The 26558-nt window shown below is 46.6% G+C and overlaps 3 protein-coding genes and 1 long non-coding RNA gene across 10 annotated transcripts in view; 2 read left to right on the top strand and 2 right to left on the bottom strand.

Annotated features, from left to right (window-relative positions):
- Positions 1-250: 250 nt before the first annotated feature.
- egln1a (egl-9 family hypoxia-inducible factor 1a) lies at positions 251-12543 on the bottom strand. Its single transcript, XM_029174978.3, has 5 exons — positions 11488-12543; positions 4709-4828; positions 1803-1939; positions 1657-1724; positions 251-1559 (listed from the first exon to the last, which is right to left on the bottom strand). Exons 1-5 carry the CDS (start codon positions 12181-12183, stop codon positions 1504-1506), a joined length of 1077 nt encoding a protein of 358 aa, XP_029030811.1. The 5' UTR covers positions 12184-12543; the 3' UTR covers positions 251-1503.
- A 1602-nt stretch (positions 12544-14145) lies between these two features.
- Positions 14146-19162, top strand: tsnax (translin-associated factor X). The gene is made up of 6 exons (XM_029174980.3): positions 14146-14452; positions 14696-14758; positions 14894-15008; positions 15152-15282; positions 18023-18144; positions 18534-19162. The coding sequence occupies exons 1-6, from the start codon at positions 14437-14439 to the stop codon at positions 18909-18911; spliced, it is 825 nt and encodes a 274-aa protein (XP_029030813.1). The 5' UTR covers positions 14146-14436; the 3' UTR covers positions 18912-19162.
- A 135-nt stretch (positions 19163-19297) lies between these two features.
- On the bottom strand, positions 19298-20968 carry LOC129603065 (uncharacterized). The gene is made up of 3 exons (XR_008692624.1): positions 20830-20968; positions 19797-20553; positions 19298-19567 (listed from the first exon to the last, which is right to left on the bottom strand). It is a non-coding gene; the product is annotated as an uncharacterized LOC129603065 (long non-coding RNA).
- Positions 20969-20970: 2 nt separating this feature from the next.
- The window catches only part of disc1 (DISC1 scaffold protein), a 28336-nt gene continuing 22748 nt past the window's right edge, over positions 20971-26558 (top strand). For 2 of the 7 annotated variants that reach the window (XR_005898711.2, XM_055502703.1), the window contains exons 1-6: positions 20971-21592; positions 23796-24586; positions 24879-24948; positions 25814-25970; positions 26091-26172; positions 26288-26520. Coding sequence is in view for 6 of the 7 variants with exons in the window: in XM_055502703.1 (XP_055358678.1) it covers positions 21523-21592; positions 23796-24586; positions 24879-24948; positions 25814-25970; positions 26091-26172; positions 26288-26520 (1403 nt within the window). In the remaining variant the exon portion in view is untranslated. Of the gene's footprint in view, positions 21716-22528; positions 23033-23795; positions 24587-24878; positions 24949-25813; positions 25971-26090; positions 26173-26287; positions 26521-26558 lie in introns of those variants that run through there. The other 5 variants (XM_055502706.1, XM_055502707.1, XM_055502702.1 and 2 more) reach the window with 5 other exon arrangements.

Below are 26558 nucleotides of genomic sequence, written 5' to 3'. Positions count from 1 at the left end.
CACAACGGCACGGCAGTCGAAAAGTAACAATGATAAAATGACAAATTTATGTTAAAAAAAAGCTCTGTTCTGGAGCCATGAGCCAGTTTGACCAGTTTGGCTTCTTCTCCATAAAGACGCTGCTATTTAACTTGTGTCACTCCAGACAGGTGAAAAACAAGCAGGAAATAAAGCACGGACTGTAAAGGAGTTCAAACATTCCCCTGATGGAGACAAATGTATTAGAAATAAAAAGACTAACAGGCCAGAATGCTTTACACTCCCCATTTTATTGATGAACGGTTTTCAGAGGTGGCTGCATTCTAAAAGCACTAAACACATTATGTACCATGGAACTTTACAGAGTATTGATTTACTAAGAGTCATTGATGCTCTTGTGAGGCTTTAGTCCGTAGATTGTCTTGGACAACAGCTGTACTTGTTTTAAAATGTTACTAATCAGATTGTATGTGTTTTACCAGAGCGTTGACAGGCTCTTGTCGTCCAGTACAAATAATATAAAACCATTTATAAATTAAAGTCTGAATATATGAAAATGCAAACACTGGTGCATGAAGCAGAACACTGATTCAATCCAGAAAAATCATTTACAGAATAATTTAAGTGCAAGTTACTTGATTACTGTAATTGATCTTGTAAAATATTTTGGTATTATCTAAGTTTGTGTTTCAAGAATCACAATTATTGTAAATTTCTTCATGATTGCGCTTTAACAAAAACTTTGCTTTGAAATGGGATCCAAGCATGGGAGCAGGGGGTGCAGTACCCCCGGTGTCCTGCAGGGGGCAGCAGTGACCGCAGAGCGTGGGCAACAGCAGGGAGGGCAGTAGCTCTGTGTCCCTGGACCTCGGGTCGGTCCACAGACAATGCAACGTGTGTAAAAGGGAGGAGGAACAGCAAGACCACTGGTGGCAACTTTGGCATCTACTCTACAGCAGATGAATGAACTCAAACTAAGACCAATTAAGTTCTGTCAAAAAAGGGGAACTTTTAATTCAGACCAGTCCACATATTATTGCAAGCACATGTTGCCATACAATAGCTTATAACAGCTGATTCAATGTGAAAAGCATAACACATTAAGCATATGCAGAGCACTGTACCTTTCAGGAGTTAACAGCAAAAACCAATATGTAAAAGACTTCAGTTCTCTGAGCTTAATTCCCGTTTGACACGAATTTCTGAAAATGTCTGTAGCTGTAGCGTAAGAGTTCACCACCTGAGAGGTGAAAGGAAAACACACACGCACGCGTGCACACACGCACGCGCGCACACACACGATCCCTTTCAGTACAATGTCATGACATTCGAGGTCTGCTGGGCCGCACAGGTTCGCTGGAAAACAAAAATCACTTTGTTTTTCTCCAAGATCATGGATTTTTCCACACACTCAAGCAAAGTCTGCTTTTTTTTGCCCTGTAAAACACACACACACGCTCTCTATAGGCCACTTTCTTAGGACAGAGCACTTAATGGCAGTTTGTAAGAAATACATGCTTCCCACTAGCTGGAATCTGTTGGTTTGCCGAGTTCAACCTTTACGCCTTTCTCTCCCGCACCTGCACACAACGGAGACCAACAGGACGTGAGACAAGGAGCTGCACAACACCTGAAACAACACAAACGGGAGCCCGCGGCTCGGTGGTGAAATCCTACCCGTTAAGTACTTTTCTTTCGCTCTGGCGCGCTCGTCTGCGTCAAAATACCACACTGTGATGGCATACCTGCGGAGACACAACGAGAGCAGTGACTCACTGCAGCGCGGAGCGGGTCGCGGGCGATCGACAGACGCCGCCGCTGACCTGGTGCAGAAGGCGGGCTGAACCTCGTGCGGGTTCCGCCTGTCCGACCAGAACAGGAGCAGACGGTCGAATTCTGGCTCTATGTCGGCGAACTGAGCCTTTCCTTCTGGGAAGATCCGAAGGAGGCCACCGTGTTCCTGGAAGGGCAGAACAAGAAGAAACAACCTTGTTATGTATACAAATCAGGACAAAGCAAGAGCAGGAAGGTAAAGGGAGACAGGAGGAAGCAAACACTTGTGAAGGTTCTGCGGTGATCGTGCTGCAGTCGGGTTCAACCGCCATCAAAGGTTCAACAACAACAACAGCCCAAAATGCTCATTTGATAAATACTCCATTAAAACCGACGTGTGAGTCTCATTAAATGATCAACCTAGCGACAATGTTAAAGGAAAAGGCTTGTCCAGCTCCACGGGGTAGGAGGAAAACTCAGGATAGGAAGCAGCAGTGGGGGACCGCTTTCCTGTGGAGGGATAGGAAGAATTACCCACAGGAAAACTGCAGTGGCTGGATAAAGGACCTGGAGAGTGAAAGAGCAGATTGCTGCGAGCGTTGCCTCTTAAACTCTCACACAGCTGATATGATAGGGCCCGGGCTTCACACGCGAACTCCTGGTGCAAAGAAGGTTCACACCCTTCGTCGGAACACCAGTGCTATTCCCATCTAATCTATTTTGAATGAAGGGGATTGCCGATGGTGCGGCCAAGGTACATAAAGCACAATAGGGTCAAAGAAGACATGAGAATTATTCCTTTCCTTCCTCTGCAGCTGGAGAACCACTGGTTTTGCCAGTTGTTAGAATGCACATACTGTATCAAAGTTGGAGGTGACCTTCAGTGCTGCTGTGAATGGATGAACCTCAATGATGGCATTAGGATGAAATAGACTAATGCTGATGTACATTTATGAAACTCCGGATGACAGTGAGCTCAAGAATTCAAATGCAATGCCCAGGAAGGTGTTAGTTCAGGAGAGATTTATGGAATCTTTACCCCAGATTTACTGCTGGGTTACAGTCCACAACCTTTCTGTCACATCAGTTCTACTAAAATGTCAAAAACAAGGAGCCCTTTGAAACTGCACTGTGCAATATTCTGTATAAAAAGCGACTCCACTTCATCTTTGATGTGAGAAATGAATGTGGACCTTTTAGGCTAACAACAGATCAAACATGTGAGCTCACTGACAATAGTGGGACCGTTGGGGACTGAGGAAACCAATATTACAGGCAGCACTATATATGGTAGAAAATTGCAGTGCAGCATGAAAGCAGCGTCCCACGACTGAAGCGAGAGAGGGACCCATGACTTGGTTATAACTTGTTGCCTCTGGGCCCGGACAGTTTATGCAGATTAATCTATGCACATACATCCATAGCTCTTTCAGCAGAAAGGGAAGAATCACCAGTGGCCAGTTTGTTTCCTTCCACTACTGAAGCTTCTTACTTTTATTATGTCATGTGTTCATAGGTCATAATAAGCCGAGTACATACGATCATTTATAAACTGGAGGTAAATAACTGAACCACTGAGTCTGACAATTACAAGGACGTGGAATGCTGGTATCCGGGCAACGGCATTCTGTTACAGGCACACGCCTAATGAAGCAGCCAATCACAGAGCAGCATCTAATTATTCACATGGGCTCGAGAACATGCTCTTTTTAAAATAAGTGAATCCTGTGCATAACAGCTGAAACCACGCAGCCGTGATAGATGATTAACACAAGGACCGTGTGGGCCTCCAGACACACACTGTTATAAGTATCAACAGGGGAAGACTTGGTGTACACATAAACCTACAGCACACACAAAGTAGGTCACAGGTAAAACACAATCCCACTTATCCACATCTATTGATGATCTGCATGTTTTCACAGTAATGTCTCTGGTCTAATGTGCCCGAAACTGTCACTGTAGTCAATAGTCTGAATCATTATGAAAACTCCCAAAACACTCTGAAGCTCCAGCAACAAGGGCGAGCTTTTCCCAGTGGCCTGACCAGCAGCATTGTGCTGTTTGTACTGGTGAATCAGTTACTTTACAGTTCACAGGCCCTGGAGCTGATGTTAGATGTTCTGAGATCCAAAACAAACCCAAGACCATTCACCTTCCCTCCAGTGAGACCATACACCTTTGCTCCTTGCCCCATCAATGCTGAGTAATAGATCCCATGAGCACGACTGGTTGAATTTAAAGTTGTTTTAAAGATGGTGTAAATTATGAGCTTTTGCAGAAATGATGATGATCTGCTGTTACTTGTTATAATAACCAACAAAAATGTCTCTATATAATTTGATAGCAGCTAATAATGCTCAGCCTCTGCTTAGGAGCACTAATAGCCAGAAGGCACATTCATGCCTGCATCCCACCACAAACCAGGGCTCCCAGAGTTTCCTGCAATTTCGCAATTTCGTATGCGGGTCTGGAGGTCGAGCATGTGAGGAAGTCTGCAAGACAATCTCTTGTCTGCTTAGATGACCTGTCATGGCGCCAACTCCTTAGAGAAACACAAAAGTCATCTTTTCACCTCACAGTTATTACCTATTGTTATGATGACGATGACCGTTACATCCTGGTGTGCAGCTTCCTGTTTAGCTGTGTCACATTAAAAGGGGTAGTTCCTTAGCCACTCGTCCAAAGATGGGCATAAAGGGCAAACTCGAGTACTAAAACAAGAACCTTACCCAATTTAAAGTGTGTATAGCTCCCTGGCTTGACTCAGCATGGTTTGGCAGTTAATGTGTGTTATGGTTGCTCGCTTTGGAAGCTATTTCCTTCTACTTCAGTGACAATTTCAGATCACAATTGAATCAAATTGAATCCCAAAGGAAAGTGAATAAAGTTCAAATGGGAATAGTCATCATCCTTTGCTAATGAAGAGTATTTCCTCCAAACATCACTCACATACCTTGGCATTCCAATCTTTATTAAGGTAATATATGCATGTGACACACCGTCCATCGCCGTTGGGATTATCCACGTGGCGCACATATCCTGTCCCGTTTCCAGGGTAACACGCCACCATTGCCTGAATGCAGGAAAATGGGGGAAAAAAAACATCATTAGGAACATATGACACAAGCATAAACATGGAATATGAGCACAAAGAACCACTGCTGCGGATCCAGACCCGCTGCCTGCCTGCTACGTGGACGCAGCCAGTCCTGGCACAGCCTCGTCGCATTGTTCTTCCCTCACCTGCATAAATGCCGACACGAGGTCTGGCTGCTCGCAACCCAGCTGCCGCATTATAAACTTTAAACCAGCGGGAAAATAAACCGGAGATATCGTGCTGCGCGTCAACTTCCCCTCGCCTTTTCCTGCTCTATTAAGACTTGCATGATCTGCTTGGGTGTTGGCAGTGAACCCCTATGAGCTCTTGTAAACGTCCTGCTGTAAACAGCCAGCGAACGCACCGATGCGGCGGAAAAGGGAGCGCAACCCACGAGCGACGACCTGCATGCTGATGGAGGCACTCGGCTTTGATGATGCTTTCATGAGGCACAAGGAAGGGGTCTGTGCTCCCGTAACAGACATGAGAGACAGAGAGACTATAAGCGCTGGTAATTACACAGCCCAGTGCTGAGTTGAAACAAACATGCACCATCGCAGACGGCCACGCTAGTCGTCATAGCAGGCAGCGAGACGACAAACGAGAGGAAAGCTCCACCGCCGTCCTTCCATACGCTGAGGTCAGCACAAAAACCATAGCAACACTATTATGAACACTCACACGAGACTAAACTCCTGGATTCCATGAGCTGGTCTTATGCCAAGCAAAATAGATCCAGAACTTCAATGTTAGGGAGGGATCCATCAACGCACACAGAAAAGTTCATTTGATTAGCTATGTAGCTAAATGTTAATCGTTTTAGTCTGTCATCCAGCTCATACTCATGTGTCTCTGCTTTATTTTGCTGCGCATCAGGCCACAGTTGCTTGCGTCAGTCCACACTGTGCTCACGTCTTTGGAGCGATGCAGGTTACCGCTGGAATGCACAGTATCAGGGCCTTCAAAGCGGAATCACAACACAGTTCAACATAAAGATGGGGGGGGGGGGGGGGGGGTTGCACGCCAAGAATCAAGGCGGGTAGAGTCACACAGACTGACAATGGATTTCCTGTAAGGCTGTGAGTGTGCAAAAAAAAAAGGCAGAGAAGAAGAGGGAAGAAGCCGAGGGGTGCCGGCAGAGAGAGGGGGGGGGGGGGTGCACTGAACTGCTGTAAACTTTGACTCTTGGCCTCCCTCCAGAGAGAGCAGTGTTTTAATGGTCGTGCTACGTGCGGAGCGTGAGGAAGGTCGGCTGATCCTCCTCCGTCGCCCCTCCCACCGTCACTGCTGCGCTCACGCTGCGGCGCTGGAAGTGGGTAAACAGCTTGTGTGGACTCAGAAGTGTCAGGGTGGAGCGTGCACGGGGGCTTCACTGGCCGTGGGGAGGGGGGCACTTAGCATCCTGGGCTGGCTCATAATGCCAGAGGACAAAAGGACTTAAAAATGACACCGCTACAGATACAGATCAGCAAGCAGCAGCAGTAATGAAGCAAGCAGCAGATTTTAAAAGTCTCAACGATTCAAATGTGCAGGAAAAAGCATGTGAGACATTAATTCTAACGGGTTTTAAGTCCTGAGTCACTCAAGGTGCAGGTGGGTGAGTTTCTTTCGCCATCTTCACCTCTGACCTTTGTCCTAGTTCTGCTTCCTCTCCTCTCATGTGCTCTTCTGCTTTTCCTTTCCTTTCTCATTAGCAGCGCCTCACTTGCCACATCACTTGTTTACATTCCACAAACACCATTCGGAGGCCGACGGGCAGTCGATTGAGTCTCTAACAGTGTGTGTGTGTGTGTGTGTGTGTGCGTGCGTGCGTGCGTGCATGTGTGTGTGTGTGTTTGTGTGTGTGACAAAGAGGCGAGGACACTCCTGCTGCAAAGAGTTTTGTGGAATATTTTCAATAACGCAACAGCTCAATGAAAGATTAAACTCGATCCGTGCCACGCAGGCAAAAGTGTGCCACTGTTTATTTTCTCCTCCTTTTCAATTTGTCAATTTGTGCAACTGGAGGCTTAAACAAATCATGCTTGAAGCGGCCGCGCTGCAACAAGCGCAAGGAAAACAAATGTTATCTGTCAGAGGCTGCACCCACTTTACTGTAAACTAACACGCACACCTTTGCTCCTTCAAACCCTCCGTTCAGAGGGAGAACAGAAGTCTCATCGGGCGTTCACAAAGCAGCACCGAAATAAATCATTAAAACCTCAATGTAATATTCAAGGACCTGCCTCTCGTGGCCAAAACACAGACGCCTGTCTTTTGTTCACAGCTTTGTGTGAGTGACTGAGTTTGGAGGAAGAAGTGGGAAGTGGGAGAAGTAGTTTTCAAAAGCTTTAAGAAAATAACCCCTAAAATTGTTTAAATAATTAAGCGTGCCGCAGAATGTGAAGGGACCGCACGACACATAAGGCTCCCATTATATTCATTTTAAGGGTTTTATTTTCATAAAAATGTCAGAATCAACACCACACTGCAAACATTACTCAACCCAAGACGAAACTCACTGGTGCTGATCACTGAGGACACACTCATCCGTCACACGCCAGCGCGACGCTGCCTCTGTCAGAGCGCGGCGCGGCCTCCAGAGGAAATCCCTGTTTAAAATAACATTACTGCGGGCCGCGAACAATGGAGGGACGTATACAGCAGCGACGCTGGCCTGCGTCCGCAACGCGCCGCGGAGGAAACGAGCAGCGGCCACTGTCGTCGCACAACGCGGAGGCCTTGTTGATTTCACCATCATCATCACCATCATCATCATCATCACGTCTTGCAATGACCCCGTCCAGGTCAGCCCAGCGGCAGATCGCCCATAGAACCTCAGGGAGCGTCCGAGGCCCATGCTTTTGCTGCGGGGGCAGATCCACAGATCCGTTCAGCCTGACCGAGTGGCTCCGACGGTGCCTGTGCGAGAGCCAAGTGAGCTCATTCTGTAATTGGATCAGTCACTGATACTTTCTCTTCGCCAGTGGCAGAAGATCGAGCGCAAATCAGCTCAAATCCAAGCCCAAGACTGAAGACTTGAGTGTTGCTCTGGCGGATACAGATATTTAAAGATCCACCTCTTAGCTGATGTCTAGTTTTAATAATTTTATACACAGTTATAACAATAACATGCATGAGACAACTGCACCAAAAATAATCCCTGTCACTGCTAACATGTCCTTTGAATGCCGTGTCCCACCCACAGCTCCATCCGCCCCGTCTTCAGCCTCTGCTCTTTTTTGCACACAGTCAAAAACAGAGGAGCTCTTTCTCAAGGCTCCACATGGACCGCAGCCAGGTCCCTGCTCAGACAGACGCGGCGCAGCAAACAAAGGAGGACGCATGCGCACCGCGTCAGAATTAAACCTATCTGGATTTATTGGAAATCCCATTCAGCGCTAATGGCGAGGACGTGTTCAGACTCTTCCAGCAGCTAATAACATCCACACAGCCTGTCACATCCAACTACCGGCCTCCGCTGACATGCTTGGTATGTCACACATGCAACATTAGATTATAACAATAGCATTATGGGCCTCATTAGAAACATTCATGTGGATTATACCGAGGGGGGGGTCAGGACGCGGCCACTCGTAGATCAGCTCACGGATGCCAACATCCTGTAGCATCACAGTTATTACAGTGTCATTAACTTAAATATTACAATAATACAGATTTTTTTAAACTTCTTTCCTTTACGTGAGTGTTTCTATGGTGTTGCGCTGCTACATTCGCCCGAGGAGAAGATAAGTGAGTGTGGTGCTTAAACAATGAACAGGAAAAAGGTGGCATGCAAGGTGCTGTTTCAGGCATGCGGGCACTATAGGCGGAAGGAATGAGTGTCTCCCACGGCCTATAGCATAACGTAGTCGGCGAAGTCGCTCAGAGGACCAGCGTCACATGACTTCCTTTAACTTAAGGGCTTTAGGAAGAAAGTCAACCTCGTGTACACACGTCCACAGGATATAAAATCTGTGGGGAGCGAGGGAGAATTTTTGTTTAAGCTCAGCCGTTAGGTCAAACTACTTATGAAGAAAGTTTGGAACAAATGCCTGTTTCTATAATCAGGTGATTTGTGAACAGCTACACTACTCTACATCCCAAAACAGGGCAAATGGTTGCAGTCGGCAGCAACACACACCCACTAGCATGATTAAACAACAGCTGTAAACTGATCAAAATGGCTTGAATCAACCAATCAAGCTGCTCTCATACAGGTTAGAGCAGGGACGAGTGAAAGAATAAAACATGTCCATGTCTGTGAGTCAACATACTGGTTGTGTTCAGTGAAGGGTGAGCGCACCCTGCTGTGAATACCAGCAGCCAGCTGTAATTTAAAAGTACCTCGGTTCTATACTGAGCTCCAAAATGACAGGCTGAGCAGTCATCCTGGTTCCTCTAGAGCAGAGTTACTTTACAGTGGACGGCTCTGTGAAATCGCATGCTTGTGATGCAGCCATGGCTTAGTGGGCTACGGTCGCGCCAAGCTGGGCATTCCCATTACACCCATGATGCTGCTTATTTATTATTATTTCTATATTTATCATGTTCTCTAAAGGTTATATGAGAACGCATGCCCTGCTGAGCGACGTCAAGGAAAACAAATACAGAGGTTTATTGTTTTTATTAGAAAATTGTGTGGTCTCCCCTTTGAATCGGCGACACTGGCCGCCTTCCACTTGTGCGAGTCATCCTGGTTTTCACTGCTCACTGTCCTAGTGTGTGTTTGCCAAGTCAACTAGGGCAGTAGGTGAGGAATTCAAGCTCTCAGCAGAGTTTAATTTAGTGCCCAGCTGGACAGAACAACGCGGCCGGGAATAATAACGCTTCCCTGTCAGTCAGGAGATACACACACACACACACACACACACACACACACACACACACACACACACACACACACACACACACACACACACACACACACACACACACACACACACGTTGGTTCACCTGACCATGTTTAGATTAAGGTTCAGGGGAGTGTTCGGTGCTAATCCTGATCCTTTCAGTGTGTGGGTCTGTAATTCCTGACCTTGTTTACTGACCACAACTAATGTTTAACATCTAACAACAGGTCGAATGAACATGGATTAAGCTAATAAATGTGAGAAAAGGTCCAAACTAAATCTAATCCATTGTAATAATTATTTGGAGGGGACAGCAAGTTTGAGATTATTAGGATGAACAATCCACTAATAAATCCAAAATTCACAAAGGTCATTATGTTTATATAGATATAAGCACACAAACTGTGCATGTATGTGTGTAAGAAAGAAAGACACTGCAACAGCTTTTAATTCTGTTGTAACTGGGGAGCAGAGGCGGATGCTATTAATTATCAGTTCAAATTCAAACTAACTTTCATTTATTGAAACAGTAATCATGAGCCTTGTGCATTTCCACCAAGCGAAGGCGGAAGGGGTCACTCTCAGGCCACAGGGTCGTCTGGGGAATCAATCTAGCGAGAACAAGCTGTGGGTTTCTCTCTCTCACACACACACACACACACACACACACACACACACACACACACACACACACACACACACACTCGCCTTAACAGGTGAGCCTGAAGGAAGCCGACCATCGACCATGCAGCAAAAAAATGAGACCAGTCATTTTCTTAGAAAACCTGCCAGTGTGAAACAGGAACTGCCCACAGCTTCCTCTCTCCCACTCTGTGGTCAACCTTGAGGCGCAGGGCTGCCTCTCTACGCGGCGATGCTCTGCCTCACACTGAAGCCGACACACACACATCACAGCCGCTGTCACCTCTGACTCAGCCAGCTACCGAGCAACATCCTGGCAGATGATTCACACATCCTGTGACTTCAATACCTCGGACTATTATACCGAGCACACAAAGGTCCCATGGAACATGCAATCATGTGGGTTTTCTTCTTTCAAGCATGTTGACATATATAGTGAGCGTTGCTGGACTGTTAATAACCAGTGCAGTGGCTGGAATGAATGCAGTGGGACCCAGCAGCCTTTTGTGTTGTGTGATGCTGACTGACTTCATGGTCCTTTTTTAACAAAAGATGCACACTTTTTTTTACCTGATCACTAAGACCGAATGCAACGCGTTCATGTCGAACCCCGCTCCAGACAGATGTGTGAAAAAGAAAACCAGACGCTAATGTGGAGATATCACAACAGATTATTTTAATCAAGCCGTGAGTCATGCATTACTTTCTCGATGCAACACGTGTCACAGCCTCGCAGCTGCTCTGCAGCCACTCAACCCCACGCTTCGCGTGGAAGCCTAATGGTGCTTGTTGCTTCACGTTAAAGCAAAGCTCTGAGGAGATCAGATTCATTAGACGTGACTTCATAAACGGTTACGCCAGTATGTGATGTGTTGGTTTTGACTGACTAATCCAGCTCTCTGACTGGGGGCATTGGTCCTGCTTTACCCTGGGTTCACGCTGGACTTACTAACCTCCTACTCCCACAGTCAGGGCTGATTAGCAAACGGAGGCACGCTGAGAACACTGGATGGGGCGTTTGAGAGACCCTCTGTCTCTCAGCCACGTTTAACTTTATTCAAGCGCCGGTGTGGAGCCGGGGCGCCGCTGGCTTCGTTTGTGCGCGCGACGCGGAGCCCCTCGGGGCCGCGTCGCGCGCCCCCGGCGTGTTTCGACACTTACTTTTGTCCTGCCGTTTATCGTGTAGTTTCCCAGCCTGCCGTTACAGTGTCTGATCAGGTCGTCCATGCGGCTCATGAGGAAGCGGATCTTCTCGCAGCCGGCCTCCCCCCCCTCTATCCACGTGATTTTGTCCCCGCGGATGTCTTTGGAGGAGTCGCTCTTTTGGCTCACCAGCTGTCCGTCCGTGAACCTGCCCGTTTTGTGGAGGGCTTTGACGTTCTCCAACACGCCCAGCCCCGTCTCTGCGCCCAGGAAGCTGTTGACCACGCATATGCCGTGCTTGCTCATACACGGCACCACGTACTCCACGGCGAGTTTCTGCGGGGACGAGCCGGTTTGTCCGTTAGGTGTGGCGCCGTTGGCGGACACGTCCTCCCCCGGTTTGTCGCCGGTCGCGGGCGCCGTTGAATTCGGAGTCGGCGCGCGCTCCGCCGGCTCGCGCTGCTCCGTCTCCCGGCTTTTGTCCGGCGCCTTGTCCGCGTCCGACGGCGGCGCCTGCTCGGGCTTCTGTTTGGGAAGCTGCGCCCTGTCCGCCTCCTTGCAAATGAGCTTGTGCTTCTTCCAGTGCTGCTTCTGGTGCTCCTTGCTGCAGTAGAAGGAGCTCCGGCACCGGCCGCACTTGAGGAGGTTCTCCATTTTCCCGCAAAGTTCACAGTACTGCCGGTCTCGCTCCAGGTCGCTCTGCGGCTTCTCCATGTCGGCCGTGCGAGGGGAGCGCTGCGCCTTTAACTCCGAATCTTTCCACGCGCCCTGTAACCGACAACTTTGGGAGCGATCCACTGCCTCTGCCACGCTACACCGAGCGAAACGGAAAACTAGGAGTCAAAACTTCGTCATCTCGCCCACCCACTCCCGTTTTACATCTTGTATGAGTGGAGTAGTACAACAACGTGGGCCTTGGGACGTGCATTTTGGGCTGGGTCGAGTTCCTCGGGAGGCATTTCTGCTCACTAGCTGTCGGTGCGAGGGTAATGCATGGCGCCGCTCTGTGTGCGCTCAGCCTGGCCGAGGCCCGGCCCCCCGTGACGTCAAACCACAAACACCGCTCCTCCTGCGCTGCCTTCACAATCCGTAGGACAAACGGCCCTTAAGTAACTTTCACGTCGATTGCGAATAGCGATCGGATTATAAATAGGCTAGAATCGAATTTTTTGTCACTTTTATAAAATATTATCATTATTATATAAATATTATCAATATTATCTGAATGACAGAATCTTCACAGTCTTGATTAGTTCCTAATTATTTACAACTTTAACGTTATAAATTGTGAGTCAACAACTGGTTTGAAATTGAATTCTAAAACTAAATCTGAACATAAAAACTGTAAATTGGTATAAATTATTGCTATTTCTTTGCATGGCTGTTACACTTTTATTTTATTTCCATAACTTTTAACATTTACATACTTTTGTGAAACAAAACTCGAACTAGACAGTATTAGTCATGTTTTAGTTAGTATATGCTAGTTATAGCATTTAACAATATGTACTGTTATAATTCTGTATCACATGTACACCCGACATATATTGCAAAAGTATTTTAGTTTGATTTTTCTGTAGCGTAGCAATCCTAACGCGTTTTTAAAATGAAAAATAAAAGCAAGGCTTTTTTCACATTTTACTTACAGCACTGCTGATTGATTTTGAAGCATTTGGTCTTACAGAAGTACCGTTTTACTATTATTGACACGGCCTTTTAAACTTCGTCGTTATTGCCATCCAGTAACGAGTTACAGCCCAGCAGATGGAAAAACTTAAATGTGAGAGCTTGAACTGAGCACCTGAAGGCTTCACCAGACAACGTCAGCGTCAGTGCTTTGACCCCATTCCTGGCTCACATATGTGAAATTCCTTCCACACAACAAAAGAATATTTTGCATAATTATTTTGCTACTCTGTTGATAAATGTATTAGTTCGTTTTTGGGGTTTATAATACTCGTGATTGTGGTCAAGAATGACCTAAATAAATTATCAAAACCTATGATGTACAATATTATTATTTTTTATTATTTTTATTGTAACCTTGTGTTTTAATGTGTTTTATTACATATGTTGCTGGATTCTATAATTAATCAAATTTAATGACAGGGATTGGAGTTCTGGAAGCAAAGCCTAGTGGAAGAAAAGCACAAGCTCAAGTTGGCACCAGCTGTGTGGCACGTACACAGTCTACAGGGGTCTCTAGAGGAGGGGTTGCTATAGAGTAGCGACTAATCTGATTCGAATATGTTGGATGAAACATTTTTCAGTAGCAACAATGACACAGGCCAATCTTGCATGACAGTGTGGCAATGACTGGTTGCTCATATTGTGACTGAAATTGTGACACCTGGAATCTATAAATGTGTTACAAAAGCAGTCCTAACCCCTCTTCAAATAACACAATTTGTGGCATTAAAATATCCTAACAACATCCTAGATAGAATTTCTAAAGTGTTTCATTAAAACATTTAATTGTGTAGTTTATAATTTAAGGCGAGTTCTTCGAGTAAAAATAATAGGATTATGTGATTTATGAACTAGTATAATGAATCTAAAACAAAATCTACATAGTACTTCTATTTGTTAGGTAATGAAACGCTGTAAAAAACCATATTCTTCTAAAACTACGTTTCCCATCATCCACTACACTGTTGACGCGAACAAACAGCGCAGAAGACCCGCCGAATCAGGACCACACGAGTGCCTGTTCTAAAAATACGTTTGGCCAATATGTTTGCAGTCAGTGATGTTTAGGCTTTAAGCAGTGTGTTTATTACCGCTAAGAGTTGGTTTTTGCTTCGATCAGTCGGACATTTGATTTTTTCTAACCTGGATAAAAGCTTGCAGATGTAGTTAAAGCCTCGATTTTATAACATCTGTGTGCAGAGCGATCGTCAGCGCCAACAACACAACTTTATCTAAGAAAAAAACAGCTCAACAACAATAAAGACAAACACAGACGACATGAAAAAACGCGAAGGTAGGTCCCGCTTTATAATAGTTTTCTTATCATAACTCAAGCTGCGTAATGAACGCTACCTACAGTAATTTAGTTAACAAGCACAGCGAAGCTACTGAGCTGCAGTAACAAATAGTATTCACGCTGTTTACTTATTGTCTGACCACCAGTTTAGACTCAAGTCATTATGCGATTATAAATATGAACTATCTATGTAGAACATACTGTGATGAGAGGGATTTGCTTCTACTTTGTGTCTCTCAGATGCAGCTCAGGACCGTGAAGCCAGCTCTCTGCCATCCTCACCTGTCATTGCTGCTTTCAAGGGTAACTACTGTATAATAAACACTCAGTTTTTTATTCAAATAATCATCATGTGCAGTTTGACATTGTAGTCATTTTATGCCCAGTATTGTTTTAAGAACATCTCTGTTCAAATTAACATGTTTTTATGTTCTGAAGTTTTCCAGCAGGAGCTTGACACCAAACATGACAAATACGAGCGCCTCATTAAAATCTCTCGAGACGTTACCATTGAAAGCAAGAGGACCATCTTCCTATTGCATAGAGTGACCAGGTCAGTAATGATCTTCTATAAATACATGGAAGTAAGTCTAGTTTCTTGTTAACTTCATTCATCTAGGAGTATTGTTTTATAAACCACTGCTTATGTACACGCTGATATAAATGTTTTTTATTGCTTGACTCTTCTGTATGAAGTGTACCAAATGCAGAGGAGATTCTGAATGAAGCAGATGCCAAGCTGGATGGAGTCAGACAAAAAATTGGTCAAATAGCCGAAGAGCTAAGAGGAGAGGACCTACATCAATTTCACAGAGCGTTCACTCCAGGTGAGTTTTCATGTGCTTGATTACTATTCAACATGACAACCAATCAATTAAATATTTACGCTTTACATTCCCAATTCGTTAAAGCACCAGACTTTGTTGCAGTAATGAAAACTAATTGTGAGATATTTGGAAATACCTGGATTTCACCATTAGTTGTTGGTACAGTGCACTGCCCTCTCTACAGTACTTCACTGTTGGGATGATGTTTTCATGCTGGTATGTGTTGTCCTTTTAACACCCCACATAGTGTTCATTGTTCCTCTGCGCTGTTCAACCTTAGCTTCATCAGTTCCATGTTGCCTTTTGTCCAACTTCAGGCATTTATGTTGTTAATCTGGTACCTGAGTCCTCTGTGTTGATCTTTTAGCGTCAACAGCCAATTGGTAAAAATCAGTGGTTTTATCCTAATCCTACTAAATATACAAAAAGGAATGAACATTTTTTCATCTGAAAAGACTTTAAATGCTCATTGCGGTCTGGGAAAGGGTCATGTTTTTTCCAGCATATTGGTTTAGGCATGTACATTCAACTGTGGGACTTGGACTTAATCCAAAAATAACATTTTTTTTTTGCAAAACACACTGAGGTGGAGGTAAAGAAATGCAAGAGTAATTTTAAGGAGACATATTAAATATACTAATAATATAAGAAGTCCAAGGTAATCATGAAGAAAAAGTTTTTGAGCCATTTGGATATTTTTTATTTGATTTAATGGTGCAAGATGTGTCATATATCAGTATATAGTGTCTAATATAAGTAAAGTGAGTGGGATGTGTTGTTGCTTTGACTTTTTGTATAATTCTTTATAGTGAAGTGCCTCGAGATGACTTTTGTTTTGAATTAGTGACGTATAAACTGAATTGAATTAAAATATTTAATTAAAGGTCTATTGAATTTTACTATATTAGTTTTTATATGCTTTATATGTCCTTAAAGAAAACCATGAATCCAAAAGTGCTATACAAGTTTAAACGTTACAAACTACACAGACGTTATCTTTCCTTCACTGCTATCAACTCCATCTCCACTTTTGTGCTTCCTTGTAAATCCAGCGATAGTGTGGGAGCGTGACCTCGGAGCAGGCTTGCATGTGACAGACACACCCTCCTGATAAAATTGTTTTCCCTCTCGCATCAATATCAGTTTTTGTTAGCGTAGCCAAAATGTCTGCAGAGTTTAGAGAAAAACATTAGCGGGCGCGAGAGTGAGCCGTTATCTAGCAGCTGGGGAAGTCATTTTTAGATTGTGGTCACTCAGGAATCAGGAATCGCTGCTGCGTCCTCCGCGACGTGACCACTCGCATTTCCCACCAATTAGAGCTCCGCTTTTATCCCCCCCTTATTATTATAGCGTTTATTAGACAGAGTCCGTAGCCACTGTCCATAGCTTTTCTGTGTAGGTTAAATTTTCCAATTGGTTTTCCCTGAGTCACTTTTTAGAAACTATTTGCAGTAAATCATTTATTATCATTGGGTTTTAGTCAGCAGAGCCAACAGCCGTATCAGAGTCAATGACACGAGCAGTACTTGCCAGTAAACTCCAGGTCTGAACTCCACCTGCCTTCTTCAAAGCCTTTAACATAGTGTTTATGGCAGCTTTTACTTGTGCGGGAGTTTTATAACCTTATTAAGTGTTTTTAGTATTAATAACTAACCCAGGAAGGAACATACAAGTGAGCTTGGTACTTGGTGTTTGTTCGACTACTGCTGGTGTTAAATGTTCTGCATTAACATACAGAGTTTGTTTAAGCAAGTTCCCTTTTATAGAAGTTCCTTAAGTTATGTTTAAATCAGCTTACGTTGTAGATCGTCTTCCTTCAAAGGAAGGTGGAGCTTACCCGTCAGAACTGGGCTAATGTTGCTGCTGGCGGGGTTGGTATGTAGAATGTACGTGCGGCCAGTAATGCGGGCAGGGTGCTATCGGTCGTTTAGCGCTTCCCATGTGTGCACAACTGGGACAGACTGCAGATTTTCAGGTGTGGTGCTGGTAGATTTCTAAAAATACCACTGTGATGCTGCAAACGGAAAACAGAGTCAGGTCACAACCGTTGGTAGGAATGTAAACATACTTTACAGAAATCTTTTACTATTAAGTGTGAAGTCGATGAAATAAAATGAAATGAAAGTGGATTTAATGTATTAATGCTTAATAGCATGGCTCATTTTTTTTTTTGCAACTACTGGGGCCATCGGAATAAACTTGTTCCTATTATTAAAATGGAAGAAGTGAAAGTAATTGTAAGCCAAGTAGAGATGAACCAGATCCTGCTCCCGGCTCTCTCCACACTGGTTAGCGCCACAGAGATAGGAGCCGCTTTGAAGTTCAGTTGTCGCTCCGAAAGTAAACTTCAGACACAAAGTCTTCCGTCCTGTGATTATTTGATTCTTGTTTACACAGGGCCAGAAAACAAATGAGGGGTCATCTCAGCCCGCCACCAAAAATGGCCACTGTTGTTCAATCAAAAGACTGACAGGAAACAGGTTTTTAAGGGAATCATTATCTTCATGTGGGATCTATACTGAGCACATGCAGTGTTTATACGCGCTTTACATGCTGCGCAGCACTTGTTGTTACTAGCGTGTTTTAGTAAAGTGCAAAAATGCATTTCTTACGCACAAAGGAAATGACAAGTAGAAGAATAAAGGCTCCCACCTTACATTTACATTAAGTAGCCAGGGGACAAGAACGTCCGCATACGTTGCCTTGAGTCCAACTGCTTTCATGTGATCTCATGCTTTAGGGATCCAGGAGTATGTGGAGGCTGCCTCGTTTCTGCACTACATCCGTCATCGCAGCCTCATCAGCCTGGAGGAGATCAACGCTAGGCTGGTGTTCATTGGAACAGAGAAGGGAGACATCAGGGTACATTCAACCACAGCTTCTCAGCCTATTAATATTATTTTTATTGTTGTTCATATTTTGCAAGTCTAATGAATCTGAATAAATCGTTTTTTTGAATGCACTTTACATTACAGCCAGTAGGCGCTTAGTTTAGCTTAGCTTAGCTTTCAGCCTGGCTTTGTCTAAGAGCACTTTGTATTGTGCCTGCAGACATGACAGCGCTATTTGTCTGTCATCTGGATCTCAGCAACAAAGGAGTCAACCGAATCCCTCCCACTTGACGAGAGACTGCCTCAGACAAATGTTTTTTTAATCATCATACTTGAGGGGCATATTTGAACAATGAGGAAGTCAACGTCAGCTTTGTGTAGATGCATTGATCCTCCATCCTCATCATGTTGTCATACTAGGTCTCAGCAGACGCGCCGCCTGAAGGAGCTCAGGTCCTGACCTTCCAGGTGACGCCCTCGGACTACCTGCTCGGCGTGGCCGACCTGACCGGAGAGCTGATGCGCATGTGCATCAGCAGCGTGGGCAACGGGGACATCGACACGCCCTTCCAGCTGAGCCAGTTCCTGCGGCAGATCCACGACGGCTTCTCCTACATCGGCAACACGGGCCCGTACGAGATCTCCAAGAAGCTGCACACGCTGCGCCAGAGCCTGGGCAAAGTGGAGGACGCCTGCTACACCCTGCGCGTCCGCGGCTCAGAGATTCCCAAACACATGCTGGCCGACGTGTTCTCCAGTAGGACCACGCTCATGGACCCCGAGGAAGGAGTGGTTTAATGCCTCGCGGCTCCAGCACATTTGTTTATGTTCTCACTGGTGTCATTGTCTTCAGTTTTGCTCCAGTTCAATGTTTGTGTGAATTCTAAATGGGATCTGACAGCTTTGATATATTCCATGACATGCTTGTTAATGTTATTTTTATTATTCCAGTAAAAACAGTGTTACAATAGACAATGGCTTTTCTTTCTTTGATAAAGATCTGATGACTTCAGTTGTTTTGGATGAATTAAAGTCCTGTGCCAAATATGCCATGCTCTCCCAGCGTTTCCGAGGCTTTGATAATAAGTGTATGTGTTTATTTTATCATTCTCTCTCTGCTCACCTCTCGATCACAAACAGATCATTTAAGCTAAAACCACTGGCTGCCTGCACTCACTGTATACAATGTGGAGGTGGAGGAACATTTGTATGTCACATCTTTGACCCACTGACACACACACACACACACACACACACACACACACACACAGACCCATTTCCTACTTCTGCCATCTTCTGTCCTCACCAACCTGGAGCTCGCTGAGGAATATCACTAGTGGAGCTCATATTCCCTCATCCTCACCCGATGGTGTCAATTATTCCCATCCAGATGGATGTTTAAGGGAGTGAGGGCCTGCCTCCTCATTTTCACCAACCGCTGAAGAGTCTGTGCACTAAGAAACATGTAACAGGAAATCTTATTGGCTTCAGAGAGACAAAATGCTCCACTAGCCATTTTTAAATTCATGTGACTTTCTGTTCTCAGCCTTCATGGACGGCTGTGCAATCTAAACAATAATTAAGCGTTTGAGTTGTGGCCATTACTAAGTGATGTGGATACAAGGTGTTTATTTACAGCAAACTGTAATAAAAACAAAAGAAAACATCTTTGATCCAAATTACCTATTTGCAGTCTCCTGAAGGTGGCCAGCTTACAAAACCTATTAGGGAATAAAATAAATCACAGCTGGATTAAACCTCAGGTTTAAATCTGTGTAAAGACTGACCTCTGCTGGAGGAAGGCTGCACTGCAACAGCTGCAGAATTAATAATAATTACAGTAGAACCAGTCATGCTCTGTGGCATTTATGCAAACTCTGAGCAGGCTTTCATTAGTTTTAGATAAAAAATAAGTTGTTTAAGTGATTGTGACTGTGACACAGGTTTATTGTTGAGAGCTTCCGCCACAAACGTTTGCTCAGATGGTCAGTGTTTGAATGGAGGCCGAAGCGACGTGTGTATGGGATCAGACGCAGTCAAATAGAGTCAGCATATGTAGTCGTACCTTTACAGGAAAGGAAGCAGACAAAGGTATGCGAAATGAGCACATTTGTACCCAGAAAAAAGCTTTTTATTCAACTGATGTAATATCTTTTAGGAGCAGGACTCAGGACCCTGGCCTGTCTCCAGCTCATTTTCATCCTCCACCCTAGTTACCATGGTTACCCTGGCTATAGACACTTGCCTGCTTTAACATGAAGTTCCTCTTCCTTAATAACTTTGGGTGCAGGACAGGTGATCTCTAGCCCACGTGTGTGGACTTTCCAGCCATCTGCTCCATCTCTTTCATTGCTGCGCTCTTGTGTTGGCTGATGTGAGCTTTTCATCCGCGGGGCCTTGTCTATCAGCCAGCCGAGCTGAATGAATGGAGCTCTGGGTTCTGTGGGAAGGGCCATAAAAGACTGGGCTTTATGCGGGGACTTTTCTCCTCTCACGCTCAAACAAGGAGCACTTTCATGATTCCACCTGTAACATCGGTATCTTTAAATGCAAATGGTGTTTCACACTAAAACGTTACCTTGTGTTTGACTTAAATAACCTCAATAATGTGACATTTGTGCAATCAGTCCGCAATAATTGTCAAATGTTGATTCGATTGAAATACAAAAACCCAGATGTTCTTTAAAAAGTTGCGCAGACCAATAGCACAACTTACTGTAACATAACTGCCCCTTTGTCCTTCGGCAACGGCGCTGGAAATAGCGCTAAAATGACACACACAAACAAAGAGCGTCGCTGACGTGCTGATGTGTCCGCTGCGGCCGCGAGGCGGTCCGGAGGAGTCGGATTCCTCCACACGTAGGAGCTCCTCGCTCCTCGTTCCTCGTTCCTCGCTCCGCTCCAGCCCGACGCGTGACGCGCGCCTCCCGTGCGCGGCGACTAACGGATTAAGGGCAACCGATCAACCGATCGATGCGGCGGCTCCGTCCCGCACACAACTCCCGCCGGTGACCGCCCTCCGTCGTTCCCCGTTCTTTTTCCACGGACGGAGCGCGAGGAGGAGGCCGTCTTTCGGTGCCAGGACGCGCGCTCGTGCGCAGCTGGATTGTTGTTGTTTTTTCTTGGAGTGTAAGAAGCTGATACAAGGATCAATAACGGTGCCACTGGAAAAGGTTCGTGTGGGACAAAGCAGCGCGCGTGCGCGCGCGCAGAAGCCGGTTACACGCGTTATTCTAAAAAGGAGGACGAATAACAGGCTGGGTTGACTTTTCCGTAACGGAAATGAGATCAGTCCCGCTGCTTGGCTCCGCTTCTTCTAAAACATGGTCGATGTGACTCCGTGTGGAACCGGCCCGAGGTCAGACTTTATTTAACTGCTTCTCACAGACTGTGTGTAGTTCACGGGACGATGTTCGCCGGACTGATCGGAGTGGAACGCAACAACCAACCTCTGCTTCACTCCTGCGGACGCGCTGACGGTAAAGGGTCAACTTTCTAAAACCGTTCCTCTTCTGTCACTCGGCCCATCGTTGGCTCATCACAGACAATCACGGCGCGTGGAGCGGCCGTGGTTCGTCTCCGGAGCTCAGCTTCCCATAACTGTACGTCCTGCAGCTGCTTCTCGTTTAGTCGCGTTCAGATAAGACGCCGATAAACAGACACGTCGTCTCTCACACCTTTTAGCCAGTCTCTGTTTGGCCTTTTACCTTGTAGAGTGTTTTAGATCAAGTAAACAACCCATAAACATGTATCTGATTGATGTTTGCACAGCTTTTTCATTTCCTCATTAATACGTGCAGAGATGCTGCCCTGAGGTGATCATACATAAGCTTCCAGTCATGATTAAATGATGGACAGATACATTCACGTCTTTGTCACCCGGTGCTGACTTTCACTTCCCTATTTCGGACACTGCGGTTCGTCTTGTGAAGCGCTGCACATCTGCTGCTTCTCAGGAGTGTGCTGACGTGAACATGTGTGTGTGTTTGTGTGTGTGTGTGTGTGTGTGTGTGTGTGTGTGTGTCCTCACATTCCTACAGCTCGAGGACTGTGAGGTGGGCATCTTTAATCGCCCAAGGTAAATAATCTCCTCTCTTCTGGGTGTGATGCTTTTTTCCCATAGTTTCTTTAGCTTCTTTAGCTTCGTTGCACTGGTTTTCTTTGGCTCAGTCCCCTTTAGGTCTCCGTTTGCTGTATTTAGGATTCCTGTTGGAATTCCTGACAGTCTATTTTAGCACAAATCCTAACAGGAAGTCGCGAATACCGTGCGTCTCAAGGGCTTCAGCAGCGAGGTGGATGCCCTCTGGAACACACACACACACACACACACACACACACACACACACACACACACACACACACACACACACACACACACACACACACACACACAATGGGCCCTGAGGCATTTCCTTCCCCTTACTGTGCACTGAATGTGTGTAATCGAAACGCAGGACAGCTTTGACTTCAGTTTCATCGTTTGCTGCGTGAAGTGGGCTCTATGTCACATCTCGACTGCGACAGATGGTGGATGGTTGCGGTCTGTATCTATGAAGCGTGTCGGGTTTCCTATATTGTCTATGGGACAGTAGACACATCTTTAGGGAAATGCTAATGGAGCTGCATGTAACCTGAGCTTTAGCTTGAGCTGAGGTCTTGTTACTGCTCCTGCAGTTCTATATTATTTTCCAAATTGTTGATTTATTTTCATTTCCTGCTTTGCAGTGACTTTGCTTTCTTAATAGTTCCGCTCTTTATGTTTTCTGGTATTTTCTAGCTGTCGCGTTTGTGACAGATCCAGGCCGCTCTCTCCAAATGCTGCCTCTGTGTCCGTCTGAAACCCCAGGGCGCCCATAAGCGCTGCCTTTTAGCGTCTCTTCCTGTCCGGTCACATGGGAAACTTGGTGACATCATAAAAGGTCAGCTGTTGGTTTTGTAACGGTCACGGTTTGTTGGATGTGCTACATTCCCGTCTACGGCCGCTAGAGTCTGGTTGCTGCTGGTGTGGTGCTGGTGTCTAACAGTAGTGACTGTCGTGTGACCGCTCCCACTGCTTCAGCACAAAAGTGACAGTGTGGCTCTTTGTGTCCTCGGTGAGCGAGTGGGAAGATAAAACTGGGAGTCCGTAGTGAAAGAGGCAGCGGCACAGCTGTGCACAAAGGAGCTGTTGATTCTCCACATTTCAGCCTGAACACTTTTTTTCCAAATGCGACACATTATATGTGTTTGTCACGCTGAGCTCTCCATCGTCTGCCCCACTTTTGGAAAATGACCGGCCGTCTGATAGAGGAGACAACAGGCAGACCTGCAGCATCAAAAGCAGAACTAGTAAATAGAAGTTGCATCATAGTTGTGTTGAATCGTGCATCCTCAGCCTCATGATGTGACTTTGTGTCTAAATTCCAGTGTTATATTGTTTAACCACCAGAGGCGGGTCTTGGTGACTGCATGGCCTCGGTATTTCTCAACAGCTGGAGCAGAGGCCTGGGAAATGTCACGCAGCTGTAGCAGTAATTTTTCATTCAGTCAGCTGTGGCGGCCGAGGGTCAGGCCAAATCTTGATGTGTTCCGGTGCCACAGACGCGTTTACCGCGCGGTGATAATCCCGCCGCCGCCGCGAGCGCTCGTTAGCTTCCTCCTGACCCCGCCGTCCAGCTTAATGGGTAATCTCTGCATCGACAGGTGGCAGGGCGTCGGGAGCAGCTGGCAGCGCCGGCCGGAAGAGGCTCCACCGGCGCCCGGGCTACATGAGAGGGGAGCAGTGCAGACTACAGAGCTCTGCTTATGGACGGGAGGAGGAGGAGGAGGAGGAGGAGGAGGAAGGGAGGACCGCTCGCGTGAGGAGTCCGACACCTGCTGTCAGAGTGGGTCAGCGACAGCCTGGTGGCCCCACAGGCAGCTCATGGAGGAGCTGCGGGTCCCCCTGGGACTGTACTGCCAGTACTGGTGCATCGGGCCGTCCGGCCCAGCCGTCGGCGCCGCGGAGTGAACTCAGGTCCAGCCCGAGCCCGAGCCCGGCTCAGCAGGACACGTTCAGCTCCAGCTTCAGCTTCATCCAGCAGTCGCTGGGCTCCGGCCGGAGGACGGACGCGACCGCTGCAGCACCAGAACCGCTGCATCCGCCCCGGACCCCGCCCGGTCCGACTCCAACGGCGCCGACCGCCCCACTCGGCGACGCCTCAGAGCCGGGCCGGGCACAGAGGGTGGACCTGTCGTTGGGCGGGAGGTTCTGGAGGGAGAGCCTCTGGAGCGGCAGCGGGGCCTCGTCCGACCTGCCCGACTGCGACGCCCGCTCTCCGGACGCGGACGTCACCTCCTCGCTGTCCGTGGACTCGGACACGGCCTCCGCGTCCTCCGTCACCTCGGGCTATGAGAGCGCCACGCCGGGCTGCGACCAGGGCTGGGACGGCCTGGTGAAGCAGTACGAGGGCGTGCTGCAGGACTGCCTGCAGAACAACCGCACACACACCACGGTGGGTCACGGCTCAGAACAGGTCCCCTTTTAGAGAATCACTGGGAGGCTTTCAGCCAAAAAACTGATATCAACCCTGAAATTATGAACAAACACATCATGGTGTCTATTCACTGGTGTTTATTGGTTTATTGAACCAGCTGCTGAAGCCTTCCAGCTTCATACCCAGTATCACTGAACTAACGGTCTTTGCACCCACACTCCACTCTGACCTGTAGCGACTGTTTGAGCAGCGTCGCCCTCTGGACTGTTACCTAATCCGTCCTGACACTCGTCTGGTGTCTCCCTCACAGATCGAGTCCATGATGCTGAAGCTTCAGAGGCTGCAGCAAAAGGCCATTTTGGAAGATGACTATGATGCAGGTGAGTTTTTTGCTGATTGAATAGGTGGTTTGAATGGATCGCTAACTTACAGTAGGATTTCTGACACAGTTTTACAGCTTGACTGGTTTGTATACTGTATTTGAAGACACCTTTATTGGATTTTTGCTAACTGAATTAATTGTGGGTCATAATAACTTGATGGTAACAGCTACCTTTAGTTTAATAGTGGACCTACTGTGTCTGCAGTAACTGAGATTTGAATCAGAGTCTCTCTGCGTGTCATCGACCTCATCCCATCAGTCGACCAAGAAGAACCAGAGGCTTTGTGAAATCGGTTTACGCTCTATTATGCACATGTGCTTTGATGTGTTCCTTTTGAAGAATGCATGGGAGAAGGCGTGGTTCCTCGAACCTTGAATGTGTGTCCAGAAAAAACTGGGTCCACGTGTTTGTAGGCCGCCTGGGCAAAGTTTATTTTTAGAAGAGGTCGGTGTTCTGACCCATTTCTCGCACCGTGAGACAGAGCTAAATACCAACATCTGCTGTCGGCCGTGAACTATTTCTGTCCTGTGATTATTGAGGTCAGTTAAGTGTTTAGATACAGTACAGGGTATCTTAAGTTCTGCTTCGTTCCCTCTTATTACATTTTAGACTTAAGGTAACCTAATTCTCTGTCAGGAGGATTCCTGAAAAGCTTAACAAGACCTTCACTGAAATGCTGTAAACAAGGAATAATACAGTTCATTGGATTAAATCAAATCACACAGGACTGATTCTCAACATCATGGCCTTTATTGCATCGCTTTTTACTGGCTCTGTGTTCTTGAGGCGCAACGTTTTGACTTTCTCCCTGTTTTTAGTTTTCACCCTCGAGTTCATTCCGTGCGCCCCCGTGTGTTTTCAGCTGAGCGCTTTGGGAAGAAGCTGGAGGAGCTGTGTCGGGAGCGGGGAGCTCTGCAGCTGGGTCTGCCCTCCAGACAGCCCAGCGTGGATCGATTCCTGGAGAGGCTCAGACAGGTGGTGCACAGCGCCCTCCAGAGGGCAGACTGCAGTCAGCGCAGGTCAGATGTGCAGTGTTTATTGCTCAACCTCCATATTTAGCTTTTGGGTTCATATGCAGGATTTAGTTCAAGCCAGCCACCATTAAACACTAATGACTGTGTTTTATGACTTGCTGGTAGTGAGTGTGCAGAGAGTGAAGCAGCGGAGCAGGGTCTCTTGTGTCAAAGAGGTCGTCTGATCCAGGAGAAACGCCTGGTGGAGGTAAATACAATATATGCTTGTGTGAATCGGAGGTGCCGCAACTTTGCATCATGAGTTACCAGGATGCAGATGAGCTTCAGCCTGAACCAGTTCAAACCAGTGCAAATGTGTGCAGGAGGAGATCGCGGCGCTGCAGCAAAAGCTGGCGCAGCTGCAGCGCCGCGGCCGGAGCCTGGAGCAGCAGATCCAGCAGGAGGAGCAGCAGGCGGAGGCCGAGGAGCTGGAGAGCTCGGTGCTGAGGAGCTGCTCCGTGGCCCAGCTCCGCGCCATGGGCCGCGCCCTGCAGGACCTCGTCACCTCCGACCACCGCCTGCACATCTCTGTCTCTCCGTCCGCCTCCATACTCAGGTCAGCGGCAGAGCTTTGTGGTCCAACGCTGATTGCTT

Source organism: Betta splendens, chromosome 15, assembly GCF_900634795.4.
Source record: "Betta splendens chromosome 15, fBetSpl5.4, whole genome shotgun sequence".
In the NCBI taxonomy this organism is placed as follows: domain Eukaryota; kingdom Metazoa; phylum Chordata; class Actinopteri; order Anabantiformes; family Osphronemidae; genus Betta; species Betta splendens.
Note: the sequence above shows the minus strand (reverse complement) of the source record. Positions and strands in the feature narration are given on the sequence as shown.